Consider the following 27,523-nt stretch of genomic DNA (forward strand, 5'->3'; position numbering starts at 1 on the left):
CTCGTCTTCACCAAGGTCTCCTCTTGAAAGTATGGTTGAATATTGATTTAAGCCAAAGAGCACAAAAGCTAAATCTGGTAGGGGCATAAATTTAAAGTAATCATACTCTGATTTCTCCACACAACCAGAACACTGAATCTCATATCCCATAGACTTGGCCTCTCAGTTACTCTGCCTTCTATTTGTGTTCCAGGATTTCATGCTGAGTTTTATTATTTGAAGACCCACTTTATCAATCATACAGGGATCTGGTGAAGTGAGTCATACTAACAAACTCATACAAGATTGATTTGTAAACCAGAAGGCCAATATGTTCAATTTTGAGAACTATAATTAGACAATATGGTCTCCTACCAGTAAGGACACCTTCTTGGGAAATGAAATAAAAGGCAGGAGATGATTTCCTGAATACAAATGCACAGCAAAGAGGTTAACAGGATCATGGATTTAGAATTAGAAGAGCCCTTACAAGTCATAGATTCATAGATTCAGAGCCGGAAGAGATCTCAGAGGCCATAGAGTTCAGCATTCTTATTTTACAGATGAGAAAATTGAGGTATAATGGGGTTTAGTGCTTTGCTCAAGTTACACTGGGTAGCAACAGACACAGCTGAGATCATAACTCAAGTACTTGGATTCCAAATCCAGTACCCTTTTATTACAACACTTAAATGGCTTGAGGTACTGTTATCAAGCTATGGGAGACAGTCACACCTTGAATCACAAAGAAGAGATATTCATTTTAGCTATTCAGGCTCCCACTTTCTCACTCTGGAGACATCATGACAAATTCTTAGACTAAACCTCTCCTTTTTATCCACTCCATAATGACCATGACCCTTTTTCTATGTTTAGGATTAGAATATCCCATTTTTTCATTTCAGCAGCCTTTCAAAATATGTGACAATTTCTAATGACACAGCCCATTTTACATTGATCACATTTTAAGGCAGTTGCTTCCTGATAGGAAATACACTTATCTTTGTAGTAAATTATCTCCCAGTCCAATTTTAGGATGGATTATTTCAGCGACAGTTTCCTGTGAACATTTAACTTGCCCATGATATGTATAATCTTGCTGGTTCTCCTTGACCTGGGTGTCTTGAACTTTTCTTGACTATTTCCTGAACTCTCGTCTCAACCATTTCTTTTCCTGTGTCTTTGGAGTCCATTTTATTTTGAGGCCTGTTGACTTCCATTCACAGCTTATATTCTTCATTTTTTATTTGATTGAGTTTGTGACTATAAGACAAAATAGATTTTTCAGAGCACTTTGTCTTTGGGTAGTTAGCTTATGAATCAGAAGCCAGTTTTCTCCAATTTACTTCATCTCATATTTGTTTTATTTTGTTGAATATTTTCAATTCTTCTTTAATTATAGAACTACTTGTGTATTTAAGACTCTAAGAACTAGGCTTATTTCTGAAATGAAAGTCACTTTGATTCTAAATATATGCAAAATTTTTATTAATGGCTTGGATAATGGCATAGATATCACACATATCCAATTTGAAGATGGGATAATTAACATGTTGGAAGACAGCATTAGGATTCAAATAGATTTTGATAGGTTAGAAGATTGAGTTATAAATCTAAAAAGATGAATTGTAATAGGAATAAAGGTAAAATCTTAATTTGGATTTAAAAAATCAACTAAACAAGTACAAAGTGAGGAAAGCATGACCAGACAGCAGATCATCTGAAAAATATCTGGGAGTTTTAATGAATTATAAGCTCAACAAAAGTCAACAGTGTGACTTGGAAGGCAGACAACTAATACAATTTTAGGTTACATTGAAGTACATAAGATCCAGGAAAAATGAGGTGATAGCCCCACTATCTGCTCTTGTCAGACCACATCTGAAGTTTTAGGTGAAGTTTTGGGTGCCATGTTTTAGGCAGAGCATTGATAAACTGAAGAATGGGTAGAGGAGAGTGACCAGGACAGAGAAACCTCAAGTTCGTGCTTCAAGAGGCCTGGCTGGAGGAACTTGGGATGCTTAATGTAAAGAAGACTTAAAGGGAGACAAGATAGCTATCTTAACATATTTTAAGGCTTGATACATTACAGAGAGATTAGACTTTTTCTTTTTGGCCTCAGAGGGCAGAACTGGGAAGAATGGATGTATACTACAAAGAGGCAAGTTTAGACTTGAAAAGCTTCAAGATAATTAAAGCATCCCAAAGTATAATTGGGCTACCTTGCCAGGCGTAAGTTTCCCTTCCTTGAAGTCTTTATGCAAAGGCTGAGTGACAATCTGTCAAGTATATCAGTTAGATATGATCCTGTTTCCAGGATAGTTTGGGATAGGTGGCCTCTTTAATCCCTTCCAAATCTAAAATTCAGTGATGCATGGAGACCGTGGGGAATTCAGCCATATTATACATCATTCTCTTCATTTCCAACAGGTCCTTTACACTTGGGTGGGGAAAGGCCAATACTGCCTTTTATAAGTAATATGGAAAACTTTCCTGTCACAGAAAGATAATTCCAAATCTAGTTAAGGCTTTTTCATTTTTTCTACCATTTCTTACTTCCCTACCTCAAAAAAGCAACTCCAAGGACTAGAGAAGGCAAGGTAGTTAGCATGCAACTAAGGGTGCAACACAAGGAAGGAAGGAAGGAAGGATGCACAGAGGAATGCTTTTTTTATAAATGCGCATATTTTTAATGCCAGAAAACTCCATTATCTGTGGGTTGCGGGGATTTATGTTGTGATGATTTACTTTAAGTAGCATAGAGGAATTGAATTTTTCAAATTGGGGGAGAGGTAGACAGAGATGTCATGCTAATTTTATCCTTGTTTAGAGTACCCACAAACCCTGTCCTGGCTCTATTCTGAGGTTATCTGGGAGGAAGGGAGGGAAACCAAAGTATTAGGCCATCTACTAAGACTATGAATATTTTACTGCTTAGAATTATTCATTGAAAACTAGAAGAACTGAATGGAAAGATTATCTTTTTGACCATGTGACCAATCTATTTATAACCCAGCTTACCTCTTCACTTCAAAAATTGATTTCTTTCTTTTTAAAAACACTAGGGTTCTCTAAGCCTGCTTTTGTTCCTATGTATGACATGTATAACATTAAATAAAATTTCTTTTATAAAACCCAAAGCAAAGCCACTGTGACTGCAGCCAAGGACCCCTCTCCATGTTTGAGTGCTGAGCAGACATTGTCACGACCTGTCCATGTTCAAAACAGCTATTCTGTGTCTTCCAGCAATAAAGTGCAGCATATAATGGATGAAATGATCACCACTGAAAGGGAATATGTTAGATCCTTAGGATATATCATCGACAACTATTTTCCAGAAATGGAAAGAATGGACCTCCCCCAGGATTTGCGAGGGAAGCGCAACATAATCTTTGGGAACCTGGAGAAGCTTTACGATTTCCACTGTCAGTATTTTCTCAAAGAGCTGGAGCACTGCAGAGACTGTCCCTTGCCTGTCAGCCACTGTTTTCTGAGACATGTAAGTTCCCCTTCCAAGGAAGGGTTGGTCCTCCCAAGATTCCAGGTGTCTACAGCTAGCCAGTTGTTAGGACTACCAAGGGAATTGCTGTATTCCTTACTTATTCTGGGTTTCACTGAGGAAATGGCCTCTAGCTAGTGAATCTGTGAATACTTCCCAGTTTTGGGTTTGTTTGTTTTTTGAGGCAATTGGGGTTAAGTGACTTGACCAGGGTCACACAGCTAGTTAAGTGTCAAGCGTCTGGTCTGAGACCAAATTTGAACTCAGGTCCGCCTGACTCCAGGGCCAGTGTTCTATCTACTGTGCCACCTAGCTGCCCCAAATCTTTCCTAGTTTTAAAAATTCCTCCTGGACAGTAAGTACTCCCTATATGCCCACAGCAGTGAATTTGAATTTTTCAGATGCTTGGGATATAGAGTCAGGAAACATATATAGGAGGCAAAGTCCAAGGCTATTTGTGAAATAAAAAGTTTGGCACCAAAACTAATTTATTGTTCTTCCAAAAGACTTGTTTGGGATCCTGTTCTACACTCTTTGGGAAAGCTGAAGTGTTAAATAGCTTGATCATCCTAAAATTAAGAAGGAGGGGAGGGTACCAATGGAAGGAAATAACACTTTACAATGCTTTTCCTCATCATTGGAGAATTAACATTTCACACAAAAGGATAGAATTTTACACACATGGAATGGAAAAAAAAAGACTGTACATGTAAATGAAATCAATTGTACAGTTCATCTCCCAACATTCAAGCAAAAAGGCCCTTTGGTCATAAAGTGCCCAAATTCAATGTCAGAGGGATGAAGTAGGCAGACAATCTTGGATTTTCTTGCTGCTGGCCTCCTGGTGCCTGTCCATGAAAATAAGAAGAGGAATGCTATGGATTTGTATAAGACTTTGTGTTTTCAAAATGCTTTCATAGACATCTATTTGTGGGTTAGCCTACATACTGACACACCACCTACTCCCAATCCAGAATTGTACTCTATGGTCTCTGTGCTTGAATATGGCAGCTATAGTCTTGAAGAGGTCAGGTTAATGATTGAGGAATGGTTGCTTTCAATTCAGTTCACCTTCTGGGCAAGTCACTTAATCTCCCCAGATATCTGTTTTCCCATCACTAAACAGTAGATTGGACTAGATGGCTTCTTGGCCTTTGAGGTCCCTTCCAGCTTTGAATCTGTGACCCTATCTATGATCCTTCAAATTGGAAAGGGGCTTCATTTTCTATCCTAGGACCATTAGAAATTTTTTTGTCTCTTTTGTCCCTTCATCAGAATGTTCATTTTAAGAGCTAGTTTTTATAAAGTCATATTTCCTATTCTTACCCTCCCCCCCACCAACATACACACAACTCATCCACTTCATCTCTAAGTTCTAAAGCAATTCCCTGCTCTCAGTGGTGGTTATTGGGTAAGAGTGAGTAGAGTCAAGTGGATACATTCAGTTCTCCTGTCCCCATAGAGGATAATAAGAAGATTAATGAGCTTATGTTTATTAATGCCCCTCTCTAATATCTTGAATAATGGTAGACAGGCTATAGAATGTGTCAAGAACTCTACGCCTCCCTTCAATTCCCCTCCAGTGATTGCCAAAGAAAACTGGTAACCATTTTTTGAAGCTTGCAGATGTCAGAAAGTGAGGCCACCATGAGTGATGGCTAGAGACCTGCTTTGAGATTTGGGCACCCATTCTATTTAGATGTAGGAGAATAATGGCATGTGCTGCTTGAAACTATTGTTTCTTTGCTCTTTGTACAGCAGAACCATAAAGAAAGTGCTCAAGGAGCAATGCCGAAATCATTCTGAGCTTGAGAACGTCAAAACAGACTTTGAGAGATGGCCATGCCCTGACTGCCCTCCACCCCTGGCAAAAGCTCAATGAGGATGCCAAGAGCCAAAGAAAGAGAAAGGGGAAATTACTAGATGTCTTTTCAAGACCAGGGTCTGCCAAGCAAGAGGAAAACAACCCAAGTCCCATTAATAAATAAAGTACACCAGGTGGCCCAGGGAATATTACCAATATAAGAAAAGCTTCTGGATTGTCAGGGCCCAAATGCATACAATGTCAGAATGGAAGCTTTCATAAGGAAACCAAAAATCTACTATCTCTTCTTCTCCCTTCCCCACCCTCAGTAATCACATCAGCCCTGTGAACAGCTGCTGCTTCAGATGTTAGCATTTTGCTATTTAAAAAAAAATTTAAAAATCTAGGCCACAACAGCACTAAGTCATGACCTCTGAAAACATTTTCTTGATCAGTAGTACAGGGGCAGTTAGGTGGCCCAGTGGATACAGCACTAGGTCTACAGAGAAGAAGTCCGGAATTCAAATCTGGCCTCAGACACTTACTAACTGTGTGATGTTGGGTGACTCTCAAAGTCATTAAGTTGAAGAGAAGGTTCCAACTTACATTTTTAGGAGAAATTTTTCTTACTGGGATGAGCTCAGTACCAGTGAAATCACAGGTCCAGTGCCTATACTTTAAGAAAATAAATCCACTTTTGCTTCTTTGTAACCTTGTTTTCCATTTTTCTTCCTTTTTTTAAAAAACATTTTAACACCTCTCTTTTGTCTAGCCCTCAGGTCTCTTTTCTTTCTATTCCCTCTTTCCTACGGTTGGAGGATAAGGGGCCCCAAGAAACCTATTCAGTAGCTGTTTCTACTGGAGATATTACATTATTACAGGGCACTCCTAGAAATCTTCCAATGTTGATCCTGACTATTGTGGTTTCTGGATTCTAGAGATTCACCTTCAGAGCCTGCCTGTGTTTAGGTTTGGTAATTATTATATAATTGCCAAATTATATGTATTTACAATATAATTATATTATATATAGATACTAATTATAGCCCATGTTTATATCACACTTTCAGATTTGTGAAGCCCATTATATACACTTTCTCTTTCAGCCTTGCAACAGTCATGTAATATAGGTATTATTATTCATCCATTTTACAGATGAGGAAATTGAGGCTCAGATTGGTTAGGCAGCTTGCTTGTGGAACACAGCTAATGAACTTCTGAAGTGGCATTTGAATTGAGGGCATTTCTGATGCCAGGGCCAGCTCTCTATTATCCATCACTCCACACTATCTTCACACTGTCTCTAAGGTAGCTGGAGATGATGAAGTAGGAGACTTCTAGTCTCCCAGGCTTCCCAGAAGGTTAGAGGAAAATAAATGGGTGGAGAGTCTTTCCTAATATAATTGCCTTTCCTAATGTTTTTATTAAGCCTTTGACAGGTAGTAATCATGCTTAGGATTAAGTAAGAATTCACACCTAAGTGTGTATAGGAGGGTATTTGAATAAGGGTGGCTTGGGACAGAGGTATTAGTTCTGATTTTAGGACTGTCCCTTGGTCTCATTGTTCTCTCCCTCAGCAAGACCTCCCCAAAGCCTCAAAAATAGTATCACCCGGCTCTGTGATTATCAACTAGTATTTCCCTCTCCCATTTATAAAAATGCAACGTATGTGTTTTGGCAAAATAGTTTCCATTTCCCAACTCTTCCATTCCCAAGGGACCTCTTTGGAAACTATGTGTAGACTGTTGGACTTGGAATCAGGAAACTTGAGTCTCAGATACTTACTGTGTGATCCTGGGTAAGTCCCTTAAACTCTGTTTGTCCCAGGTCCCTAACTAGTAAAATTGGGATGATAATAATAGCATTTACCTCAGAAGATTATTGTGAAAATCAAATGAGATAATCTATGAAAAGCGCTTTGCAAACCTATAGGAACTAAATGTTGCTATTCTTCTTGTTGTTCAGTCGTTTTCCAATCATGTCTGACTCTTTGTGACCCTATTTGGGGTTTTCTTGGCTGAGATACTGGAGGTTTGCCATTTCCTTCTACAGCTCATTTTACAGATGAGGAAACTGAGGCAAACAGGGTTAAGTGACTTGCCCAGAGTCACACAGCTAGTAAGTGTCTAAGACCAGATTTGAACTCAAGAAGTGAGTCTTCCTGACTCCAGACCCAATGCTCTGTGCACTATGGCATCACCTAGCTGCCCCAAAGAATTAAATAAATGCTAGTTATTATTATTGTTATCAGTGTGGATTAATAAGATAACCATGTGTGACACTTTTCTTTCTGAAACTTCTCTGTGGTTCACTAGAGAGTGTTTTTTAACCTATAGCCAGCTTCCCATCCCACCAACATCTCCAGCCCATCAGCATGGCTAGACCAAACAAAACCTTCGCTTCTCCACCTCATATTTCCTCTTAGCTAAACATCATACTCTTTTAAACTGTCTTAATCTGACTTAAACTGTCACCACATTTGTCACCCTTCTTTATCCTATCCTGGGCCCCTTTGGCAGCTGGACCTTTGGTGACATAGCTGTGTTCCTGGGCAGTCTGGCAAACTTAAGAAAGGCCAAGATCCCCTTAGTTCCCCACAGAGTTTTGTTCTGTAATATCATTAGAGTTGAAAAGTGTTTAGGATTCAGGACTCACATAGGATTCTTAATCAATCAATCAATCAACAGCCATTTATTAAGCATTGACTGTGGGCCAGACGTTGTCCTAGGTGCTAGAGACACAAACTCAAAAACAAAACTGTCCCATCTTCAATGAGTTTACATTCCGTCAGGAGGGACAATTTGTACACATATAAGTTTATGAATGAATAAATGAAAAGGCATTTATTAAACATTAATAATGTGCCAGAAACTGTGGTAAGGGCTAGAGAGAAAAAAAAAATCTCTGCCCTTTAGAATGTTAATTTTGTATGGGTCATAGTCCACTCCATGATGCCAAAATTATTTTAGCAAGATTTTATATTTATTCAAGTACCTAGCAACAGTGTTCTGTACACTGCAAGAGCTTAATAAGTATCTGTTGAAGTGAAAAAAAGGAGAGATTTTCCCCAAGAAGGTTCTTCATCTGTATCTGTCCGTAATTCACATTTCTTCCACAGACCTTATGTGGAATAAGCACAGAAGTCCAGAGTCCTCCATAGCTGTCTTCTCCCAGGGCTCCACCAGTTAGACAGTCAACAAGCATTTATTTAACTCTCACTGTGCACCAGGCACTGTGTTAAGTTCTGGGGATACAAACAAAAGCCAAAACAGTCCCTGCCCTCAAAGAGTTTACAATCTAATGAGGGAAATATGAAAAAAAAGTCATACATGGAAACATAAAAACATAAAAAAGTTGTACATATAAACATTTTTAAAAGTACATATGCAGTGTAAATAGTACATAATCAGAGTAATCTGAGAGGGAAGGCAGTAGTGAGGCACTGGTTCGAAGACAGGGGTAGGGTCTAGGTGGAGGAGGTTGGGTGGAATGGGTACTAAAAAAGGCATCATGCAGAAAGTGGCATTTAAATTGAGTCTTGAAGGAAACCAGGAAAGGCAGGAGACATAGGTGACCACCATATGACTCACCCTGATCTAGTATCCACAGACTCTTTCACATGTGCTGTCCAAGTCCTCGGAAAATCACAATGATTTTCAACCAGCTCAATTTCCCTTCCCCACCCCTTTCAACAGCCCTGATGGATTTCTATACTGGTGGTTGTTAATCCAGGGTTTTTTCCACAAATGGTAATAAATGACTTCTCTCTGCATATATGATAACTAACACAACTGAGTGGTATTATTTGTACCTAACTGCTTTGATCACAGAGAGAGCTGTTGGCTCACTTCGCCATACACCTGGGGGCAAGTTCCCCCTTGGGCCTGAGAATCAGTAATGAAAATCTGTCACAGTGGTGGCAGTGATAATTTCCACATTTCATTATTCCTTCTCCAAGAAATCGAATATGTCCGTTGTGAACCAAACCTCAGAAATACACGCCCTCTACCTAGCCTCAATCACTCAAGTAGATTTCACATTTCCTGAATTACCCAAATAATTAAGAAAACAGTATAATACTGGAGTGAGAATTGTCGAGATATGTGCTCAGTTCTTGACTTCATTACACTGTGTAGACCCAGCTACAGACTCAAATAAAATGAGAATCAGATGTGACCAATAAGTCTCAAACCCCTGCCCTTGAGGGTAGACTTGGTTATAAAAATAGATATAGCGTTATAAGGGCAGGAATACAGGCTTCCTCCCAGGGGCAGAATTTAGACCGTTTAATGTGGAATTTAGAATTCATTTCCCCATCATCAGGTATAAGTGATTTTGGAGGCAGGTCCTAAGTAGTCTTGGCATATACTGGGAATCAAATCAAATCAATAAACGTCTATTGAGAATCTGCTCTATGCAAAGTGTGGCTGAGAACCACTGTGAGTATTAACCAAGCTGAATTTCTGAGTGTTTGGGGAGTGGCAGAGGCAAGAACACTGCATTTGGAATCAGAGGACCTGAGTTGCTAGTATTTCATTTCAGCCAGTCAATAAACATTTATTAAGCACCTGTCACGTGCCAAGCACTGGGGATATACAGAAAAGCCAAAGATAGTTGGAGCTCTCAAGGAGCTGACAATCTAGTGGGGAGACAACATGCAAACAGCTATGTAAAAACAAGCTCTCTGCAAGATAAATTGGAAATAGTCAACAGACGGATGGCCCTAGCATTAAGGAGGACTGGGGAAGGCTTCCTGTAGAAGGTGAGATTCTAGCTGGCATTTGATGAAAACCAAGCTGGAAGGGAGAGCATTCCAAGTATGAGGGTCAGCAAGAGAAAATGCTCAGTCAGGAAGTGTCTTGTGTGGGGAACAGTGAGGTGGTGCTACAGTATGTGGGAGAAAGGTGTGGTAAGAAGACTGGAAAAGTGAGGCAGTCAGGCTTTGAATGCCACAGAATTTCATATTTCATCCTGGAGGCAATAGGGAACCACTGAAGGTCACATAGTCAGACCTGTGCTTTAGGAAAATCACCTTGACAGCTGAGTAGAGGATGAACTGGAGTGAGGGGAGCCTTGTGGCAGGAAGACCAGCTAGCAGCCTATTGCAAAAGTCCAGGTGTGGGCATTAGGGCCTATACCCATGTGATATTGGACAAATTATTCCACTTCTTTGGACCTCAGTTTCCTCATCTGTAAAAATATGTGTTGAGTCGTTTCAGTCATGTCCCTCTCTCCATGACCCTGTTTGGGTTTTTCTTGGCCAAGATACCAGAGTGGTTTGCCATTTCCTTCTCCAGCTCATTTTACAGATGAGGAAACTGAGGCAAAGAAGCGTAAGTGACTTGTCCAGGGTCATACAGCTAGTAAGTGTCTGAGGCTGGATTTAAACTCAAGCCCTCCTGCCTCCAGGCCTAGCGCTCTATCCACTTTGCCACCTAGCTGCAAAATGAGGAGAGTAAATTGGTGTCTTCTGAGGTCTCATCTACTTCTAAATCTGTGACTCTTACTTTAGCTCTACATTGTGGTATAATGGATAGAGCATTGAAGTTGGAGCAAGAAAGACTTGGAGTTGTATCTTGCTTCAGACACTTCCTAGCTGTGTGACTCTAAGCAAAACAGTTAACCCTTCTGTGCCTTGGTTTCCTTATCTGTAAGTTCGTCTCTAACTCCATAATCCTGTGGTTATAGATTTGAATCAATTTGAATGAGTTTAAACAAATAAAATAAATAAATGACAACTTGTTTACCCACAATGTAATTTATACTTCTCTAGATAATAAACCATTTTTCAAAACTGTGCAATACCTTTTCTTAGAAATGCCTCACTTCTATTTGTGACTCTACGATATATACTGAGAATGGGATTTAGGTCCATACTTTGGGAGCTCTAGCAAAGTTTAAGATGTGTTCTAGCCAACAATGAAAGATTCACATACCACAGGGAAAAAAAAAACAATAAGGCACGCTTGTTTATTAAGATTTGGCTTGCAGTCCTGGAGTCAGGAGCACCTGAGTTCAAATCTGGCCTCAGACACTTGACACTTAATAGCTGTGTGACCCTGGGCAAGTCACTTAACCCCAATTGCCTTCTCCTCCCCCCAAAAATTATTTGGTTTGTAATTATCCAAGTTAATCATTTTAATGAACAGACTGAATGACTTCTTTCATGAAATCACAGAGCAGGGGAAAACCTCTCTAAGGCTTTCTCATTTCACAGGCCAAGAAAAGTTTAATGACTTATCTAAGGTCACACCGTGTCTTAGAGGAAGGGTCACAATTATAAGCCAGGTATCCCTAATTGATTTTTTTTTTTAGGCAATTGGGGTTAAGTGACTTGCCCAGGGTCACACAGTATCCCTAATTGATTTTAAGCAAGATAGTCCACTTACAAATCATTGATTCCTTTGAGTAAATGAAAACATGTTTGAATTCACCAACATCTTTTCTTTTGCCACAGAACTCCAGGCTCAGTTACTTATGAGTAGCTGACCTACATAAGCTCTTACAAATGATCGCCTTTCAGAATAAACATAAGCAGAGCACTGGTTCTGGAATTTAATAATGAATATTTTTTGATTATTCTGCTTTTGCAAATATGTTTTTAGCCTCAACAAATAGATACAAGCTGCTGAGATAGTATGCTGTCCCTGAAAACTTAGGAGAAAAAATTGGAATGGTCTCAAGAGTCAGTTTTGAAGGCCCACAAGAAAATCAACCTCTTAATTTTATATCGATGAAGCATTTGTGTTTTGTTTTTAAACCAAAGACAGCACTGGCAAGCTTGATCATCCACTTTAATCAGCAACTTATAGGATCATAGATCTGGTGTTAGAAGGCTCTATATATGGATATAGAAATATATAAATATAGACATAGCTATAATGCAAACCCATCATTTTCTACAGGAGGCATATAGGGCCCAGGGAGGTTGGGATCTGCTCAAGCTCACACACAAGTAATAGGTATCAGTGGCAGGATTTAAACACAGGTCCTCTAAATCCAGAGCCAGCGAACTCTGCACTGGGCCAGGCTGATTTGACCCCATGTAATTTGGAGCCATTTCCAAAAAATCAAATCCCGTTTCACATGTTGTATATTTACCTCCATGGAGTGTATTACAAAGAAGGTGGCACAGCCTCTGAAAGCAACTGCCAAAGACTGAGTCTCAGAGATATTTTGAGCAATAGCAGCATCAGAAGAAAAGGTAGGAAGTTTCCTAAGGACGATGGTTCCCTTTGAAAAGCAACTTTCCTTTGGATGTATGAATTTTAATATATTTGTCTGAAAAGGAAATGGAATAAGACATTTGTGGAACAACTACTACATGCCGGGCACTGTACTATGTGCACTTTACAGATATCTCACTTGAAGCAAGGTACATCACTTCATAGTCGTACCTCACACCCTACCTACCACACTCGAGCACAGCCCTCTTGGCCACACCATCAAATTGGGTGACAAGGGTGATAAGATTTTACACTGTGACTTCTTGGGCCCATTTTCCAAATTGTCAAGGTTTGTGCTGAATAGAGAGAGCAATGATTTTCCCTGTAAAAGATTCAACCGACTCCCCATCTCTCCTGATCTGCAACTGCTGCTCCGAATCAGATATTTTGTTGTTCTTCAGTCCTTTCAGTTGTGTCTGACTCTTCATGACGCTGTTTGGGGTTTTCTTGGCAAAAATAGTGAAGCTGTTTGTCATTTCCTTCTCCGATTCATTTTACAGATAAGGAAACTGAGGCAAAGAGAGTTAAGTGACTTGCCCAGGGTCACATGGCCAGATTTGAATTCAGGAAGAGGAGTCTTCCTGACTCCAGGCCCAGTGCTCTATCCACTGCACCACTTAGCTGCTCCAAATCAACTATAGTACTATGCCTAAGGAGAAGGCTTTTCCAAATCCAGGAAGGGTCCAGAGTCACAGTAAGAATTAGTGAATCTTATTCCCCCACTGAGAGAGAAACAATGCAGTCCTAGGATTCTTCCCTAAGAAGAGGATGGAGCTCAGGTGTATTCTTGTACGTGCTTAAGCCTCGTTTATTTTAATCCTTTGAAAAGTAGTATCATTTTTCTCTGAGGACAAAAAGCTCCAAGGAATACACCCTGCTTTCTAAACAGACTCATCCTATCCTGACATGGGTGCTACAGTGAATTATGTCGTATGAACTTGCTGTGAATCTCCTTTCTATCACCTCGGAATAAGGAAGTTTACTTAATTAACTAGTTGATATGTACTGAATGCCTCTTCTATGCAGAGAATCATATATGTGTGCCCCAATATGAGGTTGCTCCAACATCATTTTGTAATAACAGCATTCATGCATTATAGAAAACCCTACTGCACAGCCTCAGACACTTGACACTTACTAGCTGTGTGACCCTGGGCAAGTCACTTAATCCTGATTGCCTCACTAAAAAACAAACAAAAACCCCCACTGCAAAGTCACAAAACTTCCTGTAATGCCATTCAACTGCTAGCCCATTTATAAGATTGTGGGAGTGCACTCAATTTGCCCCACATAATGTAATTTTGCCCAACATCATGTTTTTCACCAAACTAATGCTACTTTTCAACATAGATCTGTACCAAGTGCTATTTGTTGTTCAGTCATTTTTCAGTCCTGTCCAACTCTCCAGACCCCATTTGGGGTTTTCTTGGCCAAGATACTGGAGTGGTTTGTCATTCCCTTCTCCAGCTCATTTTACAGATGAGGAAACTGAAGCAAATAGAATAGAGTGATTTGCCCAGGGTCACACGGCTAATAAGTGTCTGTCTGAGATTTGAATTCAGGAAAATGAGTATTCCTGACTCCAGGCCTAGCACTCTATCCACTGTAACACCTAGCTGCCCAACTAGGTTCTATAGAAAGATACAAAAGAAATAAGCATTCTCAGGAGGAAAAATAGTAACTATCTCATGGTACCATCTATGCTGATAATGGCTTAAGTAGACAAACTTTTTTTTAATGACTATTATGGGGTTTTGGGGGGGTTTGCGAGGCAATGGAGTTAAGTGACTTGCCCAGAGTCACACAGCTAGTAAGTATCAAGTGTGTGAGGCCGTATTTGAACTCGGGTCCTCTTGAGTCCAGGGCCGGTGCTCTATCCACTGTGCCACCTAGCTGCCCCAGTAGATAAACTCTTGGCTCATCCTATGTTAACCAAAATATAGTATTATCACACACATGAATCCACTAATAATAAGTGTTAGAAAGGTCAATAAGATCCCCTTTGCAAAATCCTTTCAGCCCATCAAAAAATACTATTATTGTCCACAAATTGCAATTTCTGTATTGCATAATAATCACAAATAACAATGTGAATTTTTGTTTTTAGAGGACTTTGTATCCAAGCCATCAGAGTTTTCACCATAAACCACTAGTTTCTCTTCCCTGACTTCCCCACTAAGTCACAAGTACTGCATTTCCCCGTTTTTCTCATGTCCTGTTGTTTAAGAAGAATGCTAGAATTCTTGGAATTGTGTATGCAGTGGTAAGTGGATGGTTTCCAAAGCTCTCCTGCTTAATTTTGGATGCCTGGGGCATTTTTAAATGAAGCATTAAGTTGAACCACTGAGAACAAAAACTTTGCAAAGAGGTTGAAGTTCCACTCTCAAATGCATCTGAAACCAAGACTACCACCTAGAGGATTTCACAGGACAAAGATGATAGTTCTTCCCTCCAGTCCCAGAAAAAATCTAGTCTCTTTCCAGTTCAGAAGCTGATATGTTTTATATGAATGCAAATGTTTATTGATTTCACCTTAAAAAATGTATTTCCTCTTCTTTTTTCAGGAAGAACAGTTTGGGATGTATGCACTATACAGCAAAAACAAACCACAGTCTGATGCTTTGCTTAGCAGCCACGGGAATGCCTTCTTTAAAGTAATTATATTTTCATTACTCCATCCAGTGAAGCCTACACCCAATGTCAGTGGGTGATAGATATTTTTGTGGCCCTGAATTGCCAGCCATGAACTAACTTCTGTCGTCACCCTTTTGACATTCTCTTAGAACAAGCAGCAAGACCTGGGTGATAAGATGGATCTAGCCTCCTACCTGCTTAAACCAATCCAGAGGATGAGCAAATACGCCCTGCTGCTAAAGGACATGATCAAAGAATGCACAAAGACTCAGGAGCAAGAGCTCAGTGACCTCCGAGCTGCCGAGGAGATGGTCAAATTCCAGCTTCGCCACGGAAACGACTTGCTGGCTATGGATGCCATCCGGGGCTGTGATGTAAGCGTTCTTCCTCTCTTTGCTTCCTACTGACAGGCTTTGCATACCATGTGGGAAGTCAGCGGGAAGTCCCTCTCTCCTGCCCTTCATAAAGGGAGTGACCAAAGAAGTGCCATCTGGCTAAGTATTTGTCCCTTTCCAGGCCTTGCAGGGGTGTGGGAAAGTGAGGAAGGAAATTACATTCACATATCTCCAGACCTAATCATCTGCTCCAGTCTGCCACTTTGGGCTTTGACGGGAAAGAAGGATAGGGAGAGTGGGAGAGATGTTCTGGAATTGAAGATTCCTTTTGGGTATCGATGGGATTGGTCCCTTTCAACACTCAGCTTCTGTGATTCTGGCAGCTGTCGATAGCTGCTCTGTAATTGGAGCATAGAATTAAGGCAAATCAGAAGACGGGAACACAATTCTTCCTTGCTCCTCTCTAGTGGTCAGCCCCTCTGCTGTGCAATGGTCAGTCCTACAGAGGACCCATGATATCATTGATATGGACACTGCCCTCTTCCACTGGATGGAGATTTAAAACCGTCCACACCTCCTCATTGTATGTGATTATTGTCCCTGTCCTTCCATCAATCCTCCAGTGTCCTACAGGTATTTGTGCCCTAAACACTTAACCAACTTAGGGACGGGCATGGAGGAGAGTGAGTATCGTATCACTTGGTCATTCAAGCTGCAAAATCCAATCACTCTGAAACTAAGCAAATGAACTAGCTAAGTTCAGTTCACTTAAGTGTTTTAAAATGCACCTCACAGTCACAGCCACACAGGAATAAGAATAATTAGAATACTACTACTTCAATTGCACAGTGCTGTAGAGTTGACCAAGTGCTTTCCTCACTACGACCCTGCAAGGTAAGTGGTGCAGATATCCCCATTTCACAGAAGAGAAAACCAAGGCTCACTGAAACTGAACGTCCAGCGGCAGAGAGCTACATCCATCAATCCATCCATCAGCATTTCTTAGACGCCGACTGTGTGTCAGGCACGGTGCCGAGCCCTGGGGATAAAAGAAAAGTGAAGGACAATCCCTACTTTCAAGGAGCTCTATATCTCCTGACTTTACACTCTAAGCCCTTTTTGCTCAGTAGCAGAGCTGGAAAAGGGATCATAATCAACAGTTTTTCTGAAGGCTCCAGGTCTCAGTTTCCTCATCTGTAACATGAAGGACTTGGACTAAATGTTCTTTCAGGTTCCCTCTAGGTCAGACATTCCGATGTAACTGAACTCTTGTTCGTAGGGATTCCTCAGGGTAGTACAGTATTAAAGTATTCTACAAATTATACAAAACACTTCCTCAGAGTATTATACGAGTTACTAAATGTCGGTCCTTGTAGAATCGTTGGACTTTTGAAATTTTCCAACAAATTTTAGAAACTTTCCCATTCCAATTTGTCTGATACTGGACCAACGTCAAAACCTCTGTGACTCTCTAGGTTTTCTCCTAAAATTAGAGAGCCATCAGCTCGTTCTGTGATATCTGCTGAAAAAGAGAGGACTTGGCCTCACCGGGCTGAGGGCTGAGAGGGTCTGTCACTTACCGGGTTATATTGGGCAGCCAGGTGGTGAATGGATAAAGTGCTGGGCCTGGAGTCAGGGAGACCTGAGTTTAAATCTGGCCTCAGACACTTACTAGCTGTGGGAGTTTGAGCAAGTCATTTAACTGCTATCTGCCTCAGTTTCCCCAAATGTAAAATATGAAGAATAATAATAGCACCTACTTTGCAAGATTGTTGTGAGATCAAAGTGAGAATATTTACAGAGCACTTGTGTCTGGTACATAGTAGGTACTTTAAATTCTAGGTATTACTATTATTATTTGTCTGACATTTAGGGCCCTTCTCAATCTGGCTCCAACAACCCTTACAATCACATTTCCCCCTTTCTCATATCCTGTGTTCCAGCCAAATTGGACTATTAGCTGTTCCTGGACTTTGTTATACCCTTTACCTGCCTCTATGTATTCAGGTAGGTCATCCTCCTACCTGGAAAGCCTTTCATCTGTAGCTGACTATTCAAATTAATCTCTTTTTTCATCTAGGCCTATCAGGTGAACCTTCTTCCTTGAAGCTTTTCTTAATCCTTTCTCCCCAGCCCTCAGCCCTGCATCTTTCCTTCCTTGAATTTCTTTTTTAAAGCATTTGATTTTTATTTTATTTTTAATTGCATGTAAACAAACATTTTTAATGTACTTAAAAATTTTTTTTGAGTTCCATATCTCTCTCCCTCTCTCCTTGAGAAGGCATGTAATTTGATATCTTCCTCAAATTTCTTTTTTTTCTTTTAAATAGTATTTCATTTTTTCCAATTACATGTAAAAACGATTTTTAACATTCTTTTTTTATAAAATTTTGAGTTCCAAATTTCCCTCCCTCCCCTCCCTTCTTCACCTCCCTCCCCCTTAAGATGGTATGTTATTTGATAAAGGTTTTATATATATATATATATATATATATATATATATATATATGCAATCATGTAAAACATTTCCATACTAGTCATGTTATATAAGAAGAAGCAACAAAACCTTCAAATTTCTTAAAATTCTTCAGAACTCTTTTTGTTTACTGTGTCATACATATTTATACACATATCCTATTCTCCCTATTAGATAGTAAACTAACAAAAATAATAGCTAGCATTTATATAGCACCTACTATATGCCAAGCACACTAAACACTTTACAAATATGACCTCATTTGATCCTTGCAACAAAGCTGGGAAGTAAGTGCTGTTATTATCCCCCACTTTACAACTGAGGAAGCAACTGAGGGCAGGGATTGTCATTTTTTATGTTTGCATCCTCAGCGACTAGCACAATTCTTGGTACATAATCAGCGCTTAAAAGTGTATTGTTGAATTTAAAAAATATTGTCCAGATGTACTTTTTTTGTATATATATGTTTTTTAAAGTTTTTCCCCAATTTCATGTTAAAACAATTTTCTAACATTTGTTTTTTAAGCTAGAAGCTTGTACCCATTCCAACATCCTTGAAATTTGCATGGCTAAAGCAATGTTTAAAGATAAAGAATGACACCAATGTAAAAATATCCTCAACCTAATTCAGATCAAACAAGATCTCCATTATCTCTTTAAAATCCTTTTCTTTCTCTTTCTGTCTCTAGGTGAATTTAAAAGAACAAGGGCAGCTGAGATGTCAGGATGAATTTATTGTTTGTTGTGGAAGGAAAAAATATCTGAGACATGTCTTCCTTTTCGAGGATCTTATCTTGTTTAGCAAGACCAAGAAGATTGATGGGGGATATGATATTTACATGTACAAACAGTCATTCAAGGTACAAACAAACAAACCACCCTATCGAAGGCATGGGCACAACGCATGGGGTTTTTGCATGGAATGTACGGTTTTTTGAATGGGGTTGGTTTGTAATTATTTCTGGATTAAAAGGAGCTCATAGCTTTCTTGGTTTTCTAATTCCATAAATTACATGTAAGTGAGGAAAGGAAAAAAAGGACAAAAACTCAACTTCATGGAATGAAATGGAGAGCAACGCGATAGTATTTTTACACCTCACTCTGTAATTCCTTCATGCCCATTACCTGATTTTTCCAAAAACTTCAGACCACTGTGAACTCAGCTTTATTCCCCAGAGGTGTTAGTCATCCCTGTACCACTTGTATTTATTTATATGGTGCATTGAGATGGCTTGCTAAATGGGACTCACTGGAAGCCAGATGTTTCCTGAGCAAATAGTTCTATTTTGCATTTCTATTATGGTGAAGAGGGCTCACTGGGCAGTGAGCAGCTGCCTGAACCACAGCCCTCAGTACACTTGGCAGTACAGGAGCTCTGGCAAGTTGGGCCGAACTGACTGTGAACTTCCAGTCCCCTTTAATTGGGAGCTTCTGACCACCTGCCTTCAATTAGGAACACACGTGAGGACACAGGAGGCAGCGTGGTAGGCTAGATAGAGAGCTAGTCTTGGAATTAGGAAGACCTTGGTTCAACCTGACACATACTGGTTGTGTGATCCTGTACAAGTCACTTAACCTCTCAGTGCTCTAGACCAGGGGTGGGGAACCTTCGGCCTGGAGGCCACTCGTGGCCCCCTAGGTCCTGAAGTGCAGCCCTTTGACTGAATCCAAACCTCACAGAACACATCCCCTTAATAATAGGATTTGTTTTGTAAAACTTGGACTCAGTCAAAAGGTTGCACCCAAGGACCTAGAAGTTCCCCACCCCTGCTGTAGACAATTGTCTAAGACTATAAGTAGTAGAGAAAGTGTGAGACACGATCTAGATTTTAAAAAAATAAAAACATTACATATGTACATATACAGCATCTACTCTCCGAGCTGAAACCCATCCATAACAATTCAGTGCTTCAAAGAGCACCAAGGCAAAACCTCTTCTTTCAGTTTGCACAAACCATTGGGTTTCAGGGATTTTCCATCAGAGGACAGGGTAGTCTCAGGGGGATGGCAATGTTATGGGAGCCAGCACTCCTGGGATCAGAACACCCCCCAGTGTGCATGGCCCTGGGAAAGCGCGTCACAGAAACTCGATTAATTCATGGCGCAGCACTAACCAGGAATTTGTTGTTGCTGTCATTGAGTCATTTCAGTCCTGTCTGACCCTCCATGACCCCATTTTGGGGTTTTCTTGGCAAAGATGCTGGAGTGGTTTGCCATTTCCTCCTCCGGTTCACTTTGCAGATGAGGAAACTGAGGCAAACGGGGTCTGAGGTCAGTCTAAGGTCACATTTGAATTCAGGTCTTTCTGACTCTGGGTCTGGCACTCTATCCACTGCACCACTTAGGAATTTGCCATCTAGTAAATAACAAAGTAATCAGAGTCCTGGCTGATACAAAATGGAAGGGAGAAGGGGAAAGATCAGTCAGTCACATAACAAGTATTCATTAAGAGCCAAGCACTAAACTGGGGTAATTTCATCCCAACATCATGGTCACCTCCGTATGGGTTTCTGCTAACTCACCCTTTGCTCCTGTCTCTGCTCTTCATTGACTTTTGACAAGACATGTTAATCCATAAGAAAGGATTTATTAAGTGCTACTATGTGCCAGGCACTGCGCTAAACACTGAGGATACAAAGAAAAGCAAAAACATAATTCCTGTCCTCAAGGAGCTCACATGCAAAAAATTGTACAAGCAAGATATAAGCAATCCAAATGGAAGGTGATCGCTTAAGGCAGCTAGGTGGTCCAGTGGATAGAGGGCCAGGCCTAGAGTCAGGAGGACCTGAGTTCAAATCCAGCCTCAGATACTTACTAGCTGTGTGACCCTGGGTAAGTCACTTCACCCTGGTTTCTCAGTTTCCCCTTCTGTAAAATGAGCTGGAGAAGGAAATGGCAAGCCACTCTGGTATCTTTGCCAAGGAAACCCCAAATGGGGTCATGGAGAGTCAGACATAACTTGAAAAACAATAACAAAAATACCATAGGGAAAGCAATAGCAGTGGAGTACTTGGGGGTACAGGTGGAGTGGGAATTGGGAAAGGCCTCTTGCAAAAGGTGATATTTGAGCAGATTATTCAAAGAAGCCAGGAGGCAGAGGTGAAGAAGGAGAATATTCCAGGCACCAGGGACAGCCAGTGAAAATGCACGGAGTCAGGAGATGAAGTATCTTCTATAAGGAACATCAAGGAGACCAGTGTGGATTGCAGCTAGTGTCCACTGTATACACGAGGGAGTAAAGTGTGAGAAAACTAGAACAGTAGTAAGGGACCGGTTGTAAAGGGCTTTAAATATCACATAGGATTTTACATTTGCTTCTGAAGACATAGGGGGAACCACTGGAGGGGTGCGTGTGTGTGTGTGTGTGTGCGCGCTAAAGCTCAGAATTAAGCTTCAGGAAAATCACTTAATTATAATTGTAGTTGTCCTATATAAAAAAGGGTTGAGGGTATGGAGAATAATCTCTGCCCCCTCCCTTAACCATGGATTAATGAATAAGGTTGACTGGTGAGATAACATTGATATACACAAGTCATTTGAGAAAAATAACATTTTATAAATGTGTGAAATGGTTGCAGTTCTCAGAAGCGACCATAGAAAATCCAGATTTGCTTTGTACAGTAAATTAATTCCCATGTTGAATTATTTGGACCATCAGATTCTTAGCAGTGAAAACAATTTTACATGGCTGTGGAAAATGCTAAGATGAAATTGAACACACTGATTTTTCTGCATATGGTTTCAGACTGCTGAAATTGGAATGACAGAGAACGTTGGAGACAGTGGTCTGAGGTTTGAGATCTGGTTCCGAAGGAGGCGGAAATCCCAGGATACATACATCCTTCAAGCAAGTTCAGCAGAAGTGAAAATTGCTTGGACAAATATCATAGGGAAAATCCTTTGGAGACAAGCTCTGAGGAACAGAGGTATAGAATATGAGGAAGTTACAAGTCAATAGCAGTAGCTCATGCTGGAGAGGGCTCATTCAAATTTCATTTTACATGATAGTTTAATACGAAGGAGACTGCAAGACAGGTCATATTACATCTTGAGCATAAAGAATTCAGCCATGCGAATCAGAGTAACTATTCTCTGGAGCTATGGAGAATTAGCTACTTGAAAGCTATAAATACTTCACACCTAGAGGGGGGTTTTTTAATAGGTGATTGGGAGAAAGTCCACTTTAATGAAACTGACCTCTCCATAGCTGCCCCCTACTCTTGCCTGTTCAAATGGCCTTTTCCCAGAATTCATTTCCAGAATGAATTCTGGAAGGTGCTGCTTTCTCTACCCCCATGCTCTTGCCATCTCTGCTAGGTGACTCCATTCACATGATCCCCTGCTGCCAGGACCCCAGAGGGCCACAATGGAATTAGTTCCTACAGCTACAAAAACTGAGCCAAAGACAGAGAGCTCCCTCAGTTATCAACATCCTTCTTGTTGCCACAGGGCCGTTTTCTTGTTTCTTCTCTCTTTCGCTCCTACAGATCTCTCAGGTCGTGACAACGTTTTGTTTGTTTGTTTGTTTGTTTTTGATAGCCTGCCTTATTCGACTTTGTACTTCAGTCCTCCTCCTCCTGTTTGTTAGTTCAGTCTCTCTATTGACAGATGCCCTGAAACAGTGGATATTCCCTAGTAAATTGTCAGTTAAGCTCCACTTAAAGAGTGTTGGATTTGGAGTCAAAGGACCTGGCATTGAATCTTGGCTCTGCTTTGTGCAATCCGCGCATCATTGGGCAAGTCACATGACCTTTCTAGAAACAAGGTCCTTTGAGAAAAAAGGGAATGGGCAAGATGACTCCTAACATTCCTTCCAGTTGAAAATCTACAATTCTGTGAAGTTTCTCTCTCAAATATCGCACATTTTTCTATCTTAGAACTCAGGATGCAGGAAATGGTATCTATGGGAATAGGCAACAAACCATTTATGGACATCAAACCCAGCGATGCAGCCATAAGTGACCGGGCAATAGATTACATCATGAAGGGAACAGGTACCACTTGTTACTTTGCTCTTTGTTCTTTCTTCTACTGGAGAAACTGGACTTTAAAAATAGAACACCAGACTCGGAGCTTTGCTAGCTAAGGGTCAAGGATTTTATGTATAACAATCATAGCCTCATGAACAGTAAGGTCTCGTGACCAGTGAATGATCCCCTCATTGAACATGTAGGAGAAGCAAAATAATGAATTGTCTAATATGTGGTAGTTGTATTACCAGACTAATATAATACAAAGTTTGCATCCCACTCAAGCACTCATTTATTTAAGAGGCAATAGAGAGTTATTAAAAATTTATTGAAAGATTTTGACATGATATAAGAGGGAAACTTCATAATTATTGCAGCTATCTCAAAGTGAAGAGTGGGCTGCCTTGGGTGGGAACAGGCTTCTTCTCACTTACAGTATTCATATCCAAGGTGAAAATTACTTATTGGTTACGTCATAGAGGAGTTTCCTAATCAATACCAAGTTGTATTTTGGTCTCTGAACTTCTTCCAGCTTTCAGGTTCTGAGTTTTGAGTAAGAGGGTATTATGAGTGGAGCTTTGCCTTATGAAGGTTAACCTGAGGCTGGCCATGATGGTGCATGGATGTAATCCCTGCTGCCATAGAGCTCAGGTTTTCTGAGCTGTAGTACTCAAATCAGGTGTCCACCTCAAGACCATATGATGTCTTAAGACCTTAAGACTAATACAATGAACCCTGTAGAATAAGAGACCATTAGGCTACCAAAGGGAGATGAACTGGCCCAGCCTGGAAACAAAACATATCAAAGCCTGCTTTGCAAGCAATAATTGGAGTGACCTCTGTACTTCTAGCCTAGAGAAAGAAAAGCAAGAGAAGGGAAGGCAAGAGAAGGGAAAGGAAGAGATGGAATTAGATTAAAAGATCAATCTATCAGTGGCTTGGATGATAACAGGGAAAAGAGGAAAGACTAACATTTTCTTTTATTCTTTTGTTTCTAGAGTCAAGATCTAGGGCATCTATAGCTGTATCTTCATTTGATCACTCAACACCCTTCAAAAGACCCCATTCTACCATCTCCAACAGCAGCACCTCTTCCTCAAGCAGCCAGTCTTCATCTTCAATTTTGGGGTCACTAAACCTTCATGTTTATTCTAGTCCATCTTATTCAGGTCTGCTAAGCCCTCCTTTCTATCCCTGGACTTATGACATTAAAACTTGCATAGAAGAAGATGAGCTAGAACAGGACACAGGAAGCCAGCCATCAATGAGTAAGTGGATTTGTACATGGTACCAAAGAAGGTTAAAATTATGTGAGGTGGGGGAGAGGCATACAATAGTGGGGGTGGGGTGACGTTTACTGATTAGGCCAGTTCAAGTGCTCAGATTCAGTGAGTGAGAGGAAGATAGCTCAACTGGCTAGACCAGTGAGTTTGGATACATCTTGAGTGTTTCTGATTACTGCAAGTGTTGCTATGAAATTCTCAAAGTTAACTCACTTTAACTTAAAAATATAAATATATACCATAGAGTAGTTATAAGAGGGGGAAAAATCAATGAACAGATAGCCCAACTCTTCACTTGAAAAGTGATTTTTAGGGGCAGCTAGGTGGTACAGTGACATAGAGTCAGGAGGACCTGAGTTCAAATTCGGCCTCAGACACTTGACACTTACTAGCTGTGTGACCCTGGGCAAGCCACGTAACCCCAACTGCCTCACCAAAAAGCAAAAAAATTAAAAAGATAAAAATAAGTGATTTTTAAAGTATTTATCAAACATAAAGATCCAAGGAAAACTAAAAAGTTGGCAGTTATTACAATAGCTCCAGGTAAAAGTTAGTAGGTATTACAGTATCTCCTAGTCACCAGCAGGTACTACGTGAATTGATGATGATGAAAAGGAATTAATATGCAGAGAATGTTGTAATTTAGGCTTTCCAATATCAAAAGAAATTAGACTTGAAACACAAGAAGTTGGGGCACTTATGTTCTATAAATTAATAAACTGATTAATGTTTGACTAAACTGTATTATTATTATTCCTCCCGGTCTGTAGTTACCGAGAGTTCTGAGTCATCGCAGTGCACCTCTGGTGAGAGCATCAGCGGCTTTAGCAGTTCAGCCCACCCTGGGCTGTCGCAGCTTCTTCCAGACACATTTTCAGATGAAAGCGCTTCAAATCCTGGCTCCAAACCCCCCTCCCAGTGCACATCACCAGCTCTCCCTGGGAAGAATTCCAGGTTGAAACATGATAGTAATCAGTATATTACAACAGTAAGTATTTGTCTTTTAATAAATTCATGCTATATCCATGTTATCTATTGACTTTGAATTCAATTGGGTTCAATTCAGCAAGCATTTAATAAAGACATCCTATGTGCGAGCCACTGTGATAGGTGCTGAGGATTCAAAGACAAAAGGAAAAACAGTCCTTCCATTCTCCTTTCCCTCAAGAGACTTTCATTCTATTGAGGGATACAATATGTAAATTCAAAATAATCTGGAGGGAGGAGGAGGAAGAGAGAGAGAGAGAGAGAGGGAGAGAGGGAGAGAGGGAGAGAGACAGAGAAAGAGAGAGAGAGAGAGAGAGAGAGAGAGAGAGAGGGAGAGAGGGAGAGAGACAGAGAAAGAGAGAGAGAGGAATCAGAAAAGACTTCCTTTAGAAGGTAGCACATGGATTGAATTTTAATAGAACCTAGAAATGCTAAAAAATGAAGATAAGGTACAGGCACAGGGGACAGCCCATGCAAAAGCAAAGAGGCAATTAGGGAAACTGTAGAGTACATGAAGGGGAATTCAGAATCAGCCTAATCCTTGTGACCTTCAATGGTGGAGCTACTCATGAGCTCATATTCCATTGGTGTAACATACTTCTAGCATTGAAATTGAGTGAGGAAGAGTTCTCTTTTAGGTAGCAAGGCAGCAAAGCAGGTCCCATCCCTAACATCCACATAGAGCACCAGGGAGGTAGATAGAAAATGCATATTTTATGGCATAGTTTTAATTCTCCTAAAACAACTCTAAATGGCCTCCTGTTATAAAACCTTCACTTAATTAAATATGTTGAAAGTGCTAGACTCTGGGAGAGTTACAAAGACAAATGGGACTTAGACCCCTCTACTTATGGAGTTAGTAGGCATTGTAATCTCACTAGTCTCTGTGGACAGTTTCAGGACTGCCCATTCCACTTTTGGACAGTTCTCCTAAGGAAGAAATCGGCTAGCAGAGCAGTGAAGTTCACTGAGCCCCACTGTGTACAAGTCTTTTTGCTTTTCTTACAAGATTTGCACCAACAGGAGAGCAATGGAAGCTAATGATGGTCTTGACAGGATTCTGGCCAACCCCCTGCTTGTCAATCAACAGAAACTGAAGTGCCTGTCTACTTAGCATAACATTCATTTTTGTGGGAACCGCCATGATAAAGAGCCCAAAGTTACACCTATTGGTCTTGATAAGAGAGCTTTAAACAAAGTACAATTTCAAATCGGACGTAAAACCAATACTCCAACTTGGATCCGTGCCTTAAAAGCACTGATAAAACTGTGGTTTAAGTGAGGCAGCTTGCAAACCAGACCTGTTAGAGAATCCCATGGTATTTACAGCCCACGTTGCTAGTGCCTTTTTTTTTTAGTAGTCCTTCCCAACTCAGAAAGTCTAGGTGGATAAGAAACCCCTGCCATTACCTTATTGAGTAAAAGAAGACACTGGCCGAAAATTCTGCTTAGCCAGACTCTCTTCAACAACTGAATTTCACTGAGATGCTACGAGAGCCTATGACTGTCCATCTAGCCATCCCAAGGAAAATCCTGGTCACTAGTATTAGTAATCATTAGAGAATTAATACAAATATACATTCAGAGAAAACATCATTTCAACTCAACTCAATAAGCATTTTTGAGCACTTACATACTATGTATTAGGCACTATTCAAGGCCCTGAGAACACACAAATGAAAATAAAACAATCCTTGTTCTCAAGAAGTCTCCCAGAGGAAACATGTACACAGCTAAGTCCATACAAAAGAATTTCAGAAGAAATTTCATAAAGGGCCTTCCAGGTCAATAACTCAACCTGGTAATTGTCTATTCACAGACTGTGTTAAAGCACTTAAGGGCAATACAAGAGAAACAACAGAACCTTTCCTTCCTCTGTCCTCAAGACTGCAAGGTCGTTAGAGCTTGAGGGTACTTCAGACATCATTTGGTCCAACCCCCTTATTTTACAAATGAGGAAAGTTGAGTCCCAGGAAAGTTAAAGTACTTGTCAACGATCACCTAGTAAAGGGAGAGCAGGGACTAGAATCTGGGTCTCTTAGGTCCCACGACCTAACTTTGACCTTTATACCACCATCCTTCCTTGTTAAGGGTGATAACACTGGTTTGGGAAAGTAGACTTAGTCTCATCTTGGAGTATTTAAAAAGATAAGATGACTTTTGAGCTAGCTAGGGCAACCAGACTTGGATGAAGCAAAGTCACAATGCTAAGAATTAAGAATTAAAATTGATCATGGAAAAAGGGGGATAAAAATATGAAATTGAAAAGTCAAGACAATGAACTAAAGATGAATGCAATGCATCGCCTTTTTTTTTTCCAAGAAAAACTA

At 40.3% G+C, this 27,523-nt stretch overlaps 1 protein-coding gene across 1 annotated transcript in view; it reads left to right on the top strand.

Moving 5' to 3' along the window:
- Positions 1-27,523, top strand: part of PLEKHG4B (pleckstrin homology and RhoGEF domain containing G4B) — a 190,138-nt gene that overhangs the window by 150,603 nt on the left and 12,012 nt on the right. The window contains 8 exon segments of the mRNA XM_020985684.2: positions 3,226-3,478; positions 15,073-15,162; positions 15,292-15,516; positions 18,643-18,813; positions 21,699-21,879; positions 22,831-22,947; positions 23,922-24,191; positions 24,977-25,194. Coding sequence (XP_020841343.1) covers positions 3,226-3,478; positions 15,073-15,162; positions 15,292-15,516; positions 18,643-18,813; positions 21,699-21,879; positions 22,831-22,947; positions 23,922-24,191; positions 24,977-25,194 — 1,525 coding nt within the window.

This window comes from Phascolarctos cinereus, unplaced genomic scaffold (genome assembly GCF_003287225.1).
Source record: "Phascolarctos cinereus isolate Bilbo 61053 unplaced genomic scaffold, phaCin_HiC Scaffold_4;HRSCAF=312, whole genome shotgun sequence".
NCBI lineage: Eukaryota > Metazoa > Chordata > Mammalia > Diprotodontia > Phascolarctidae > Phascolarctos > Phascolarctos cinereus.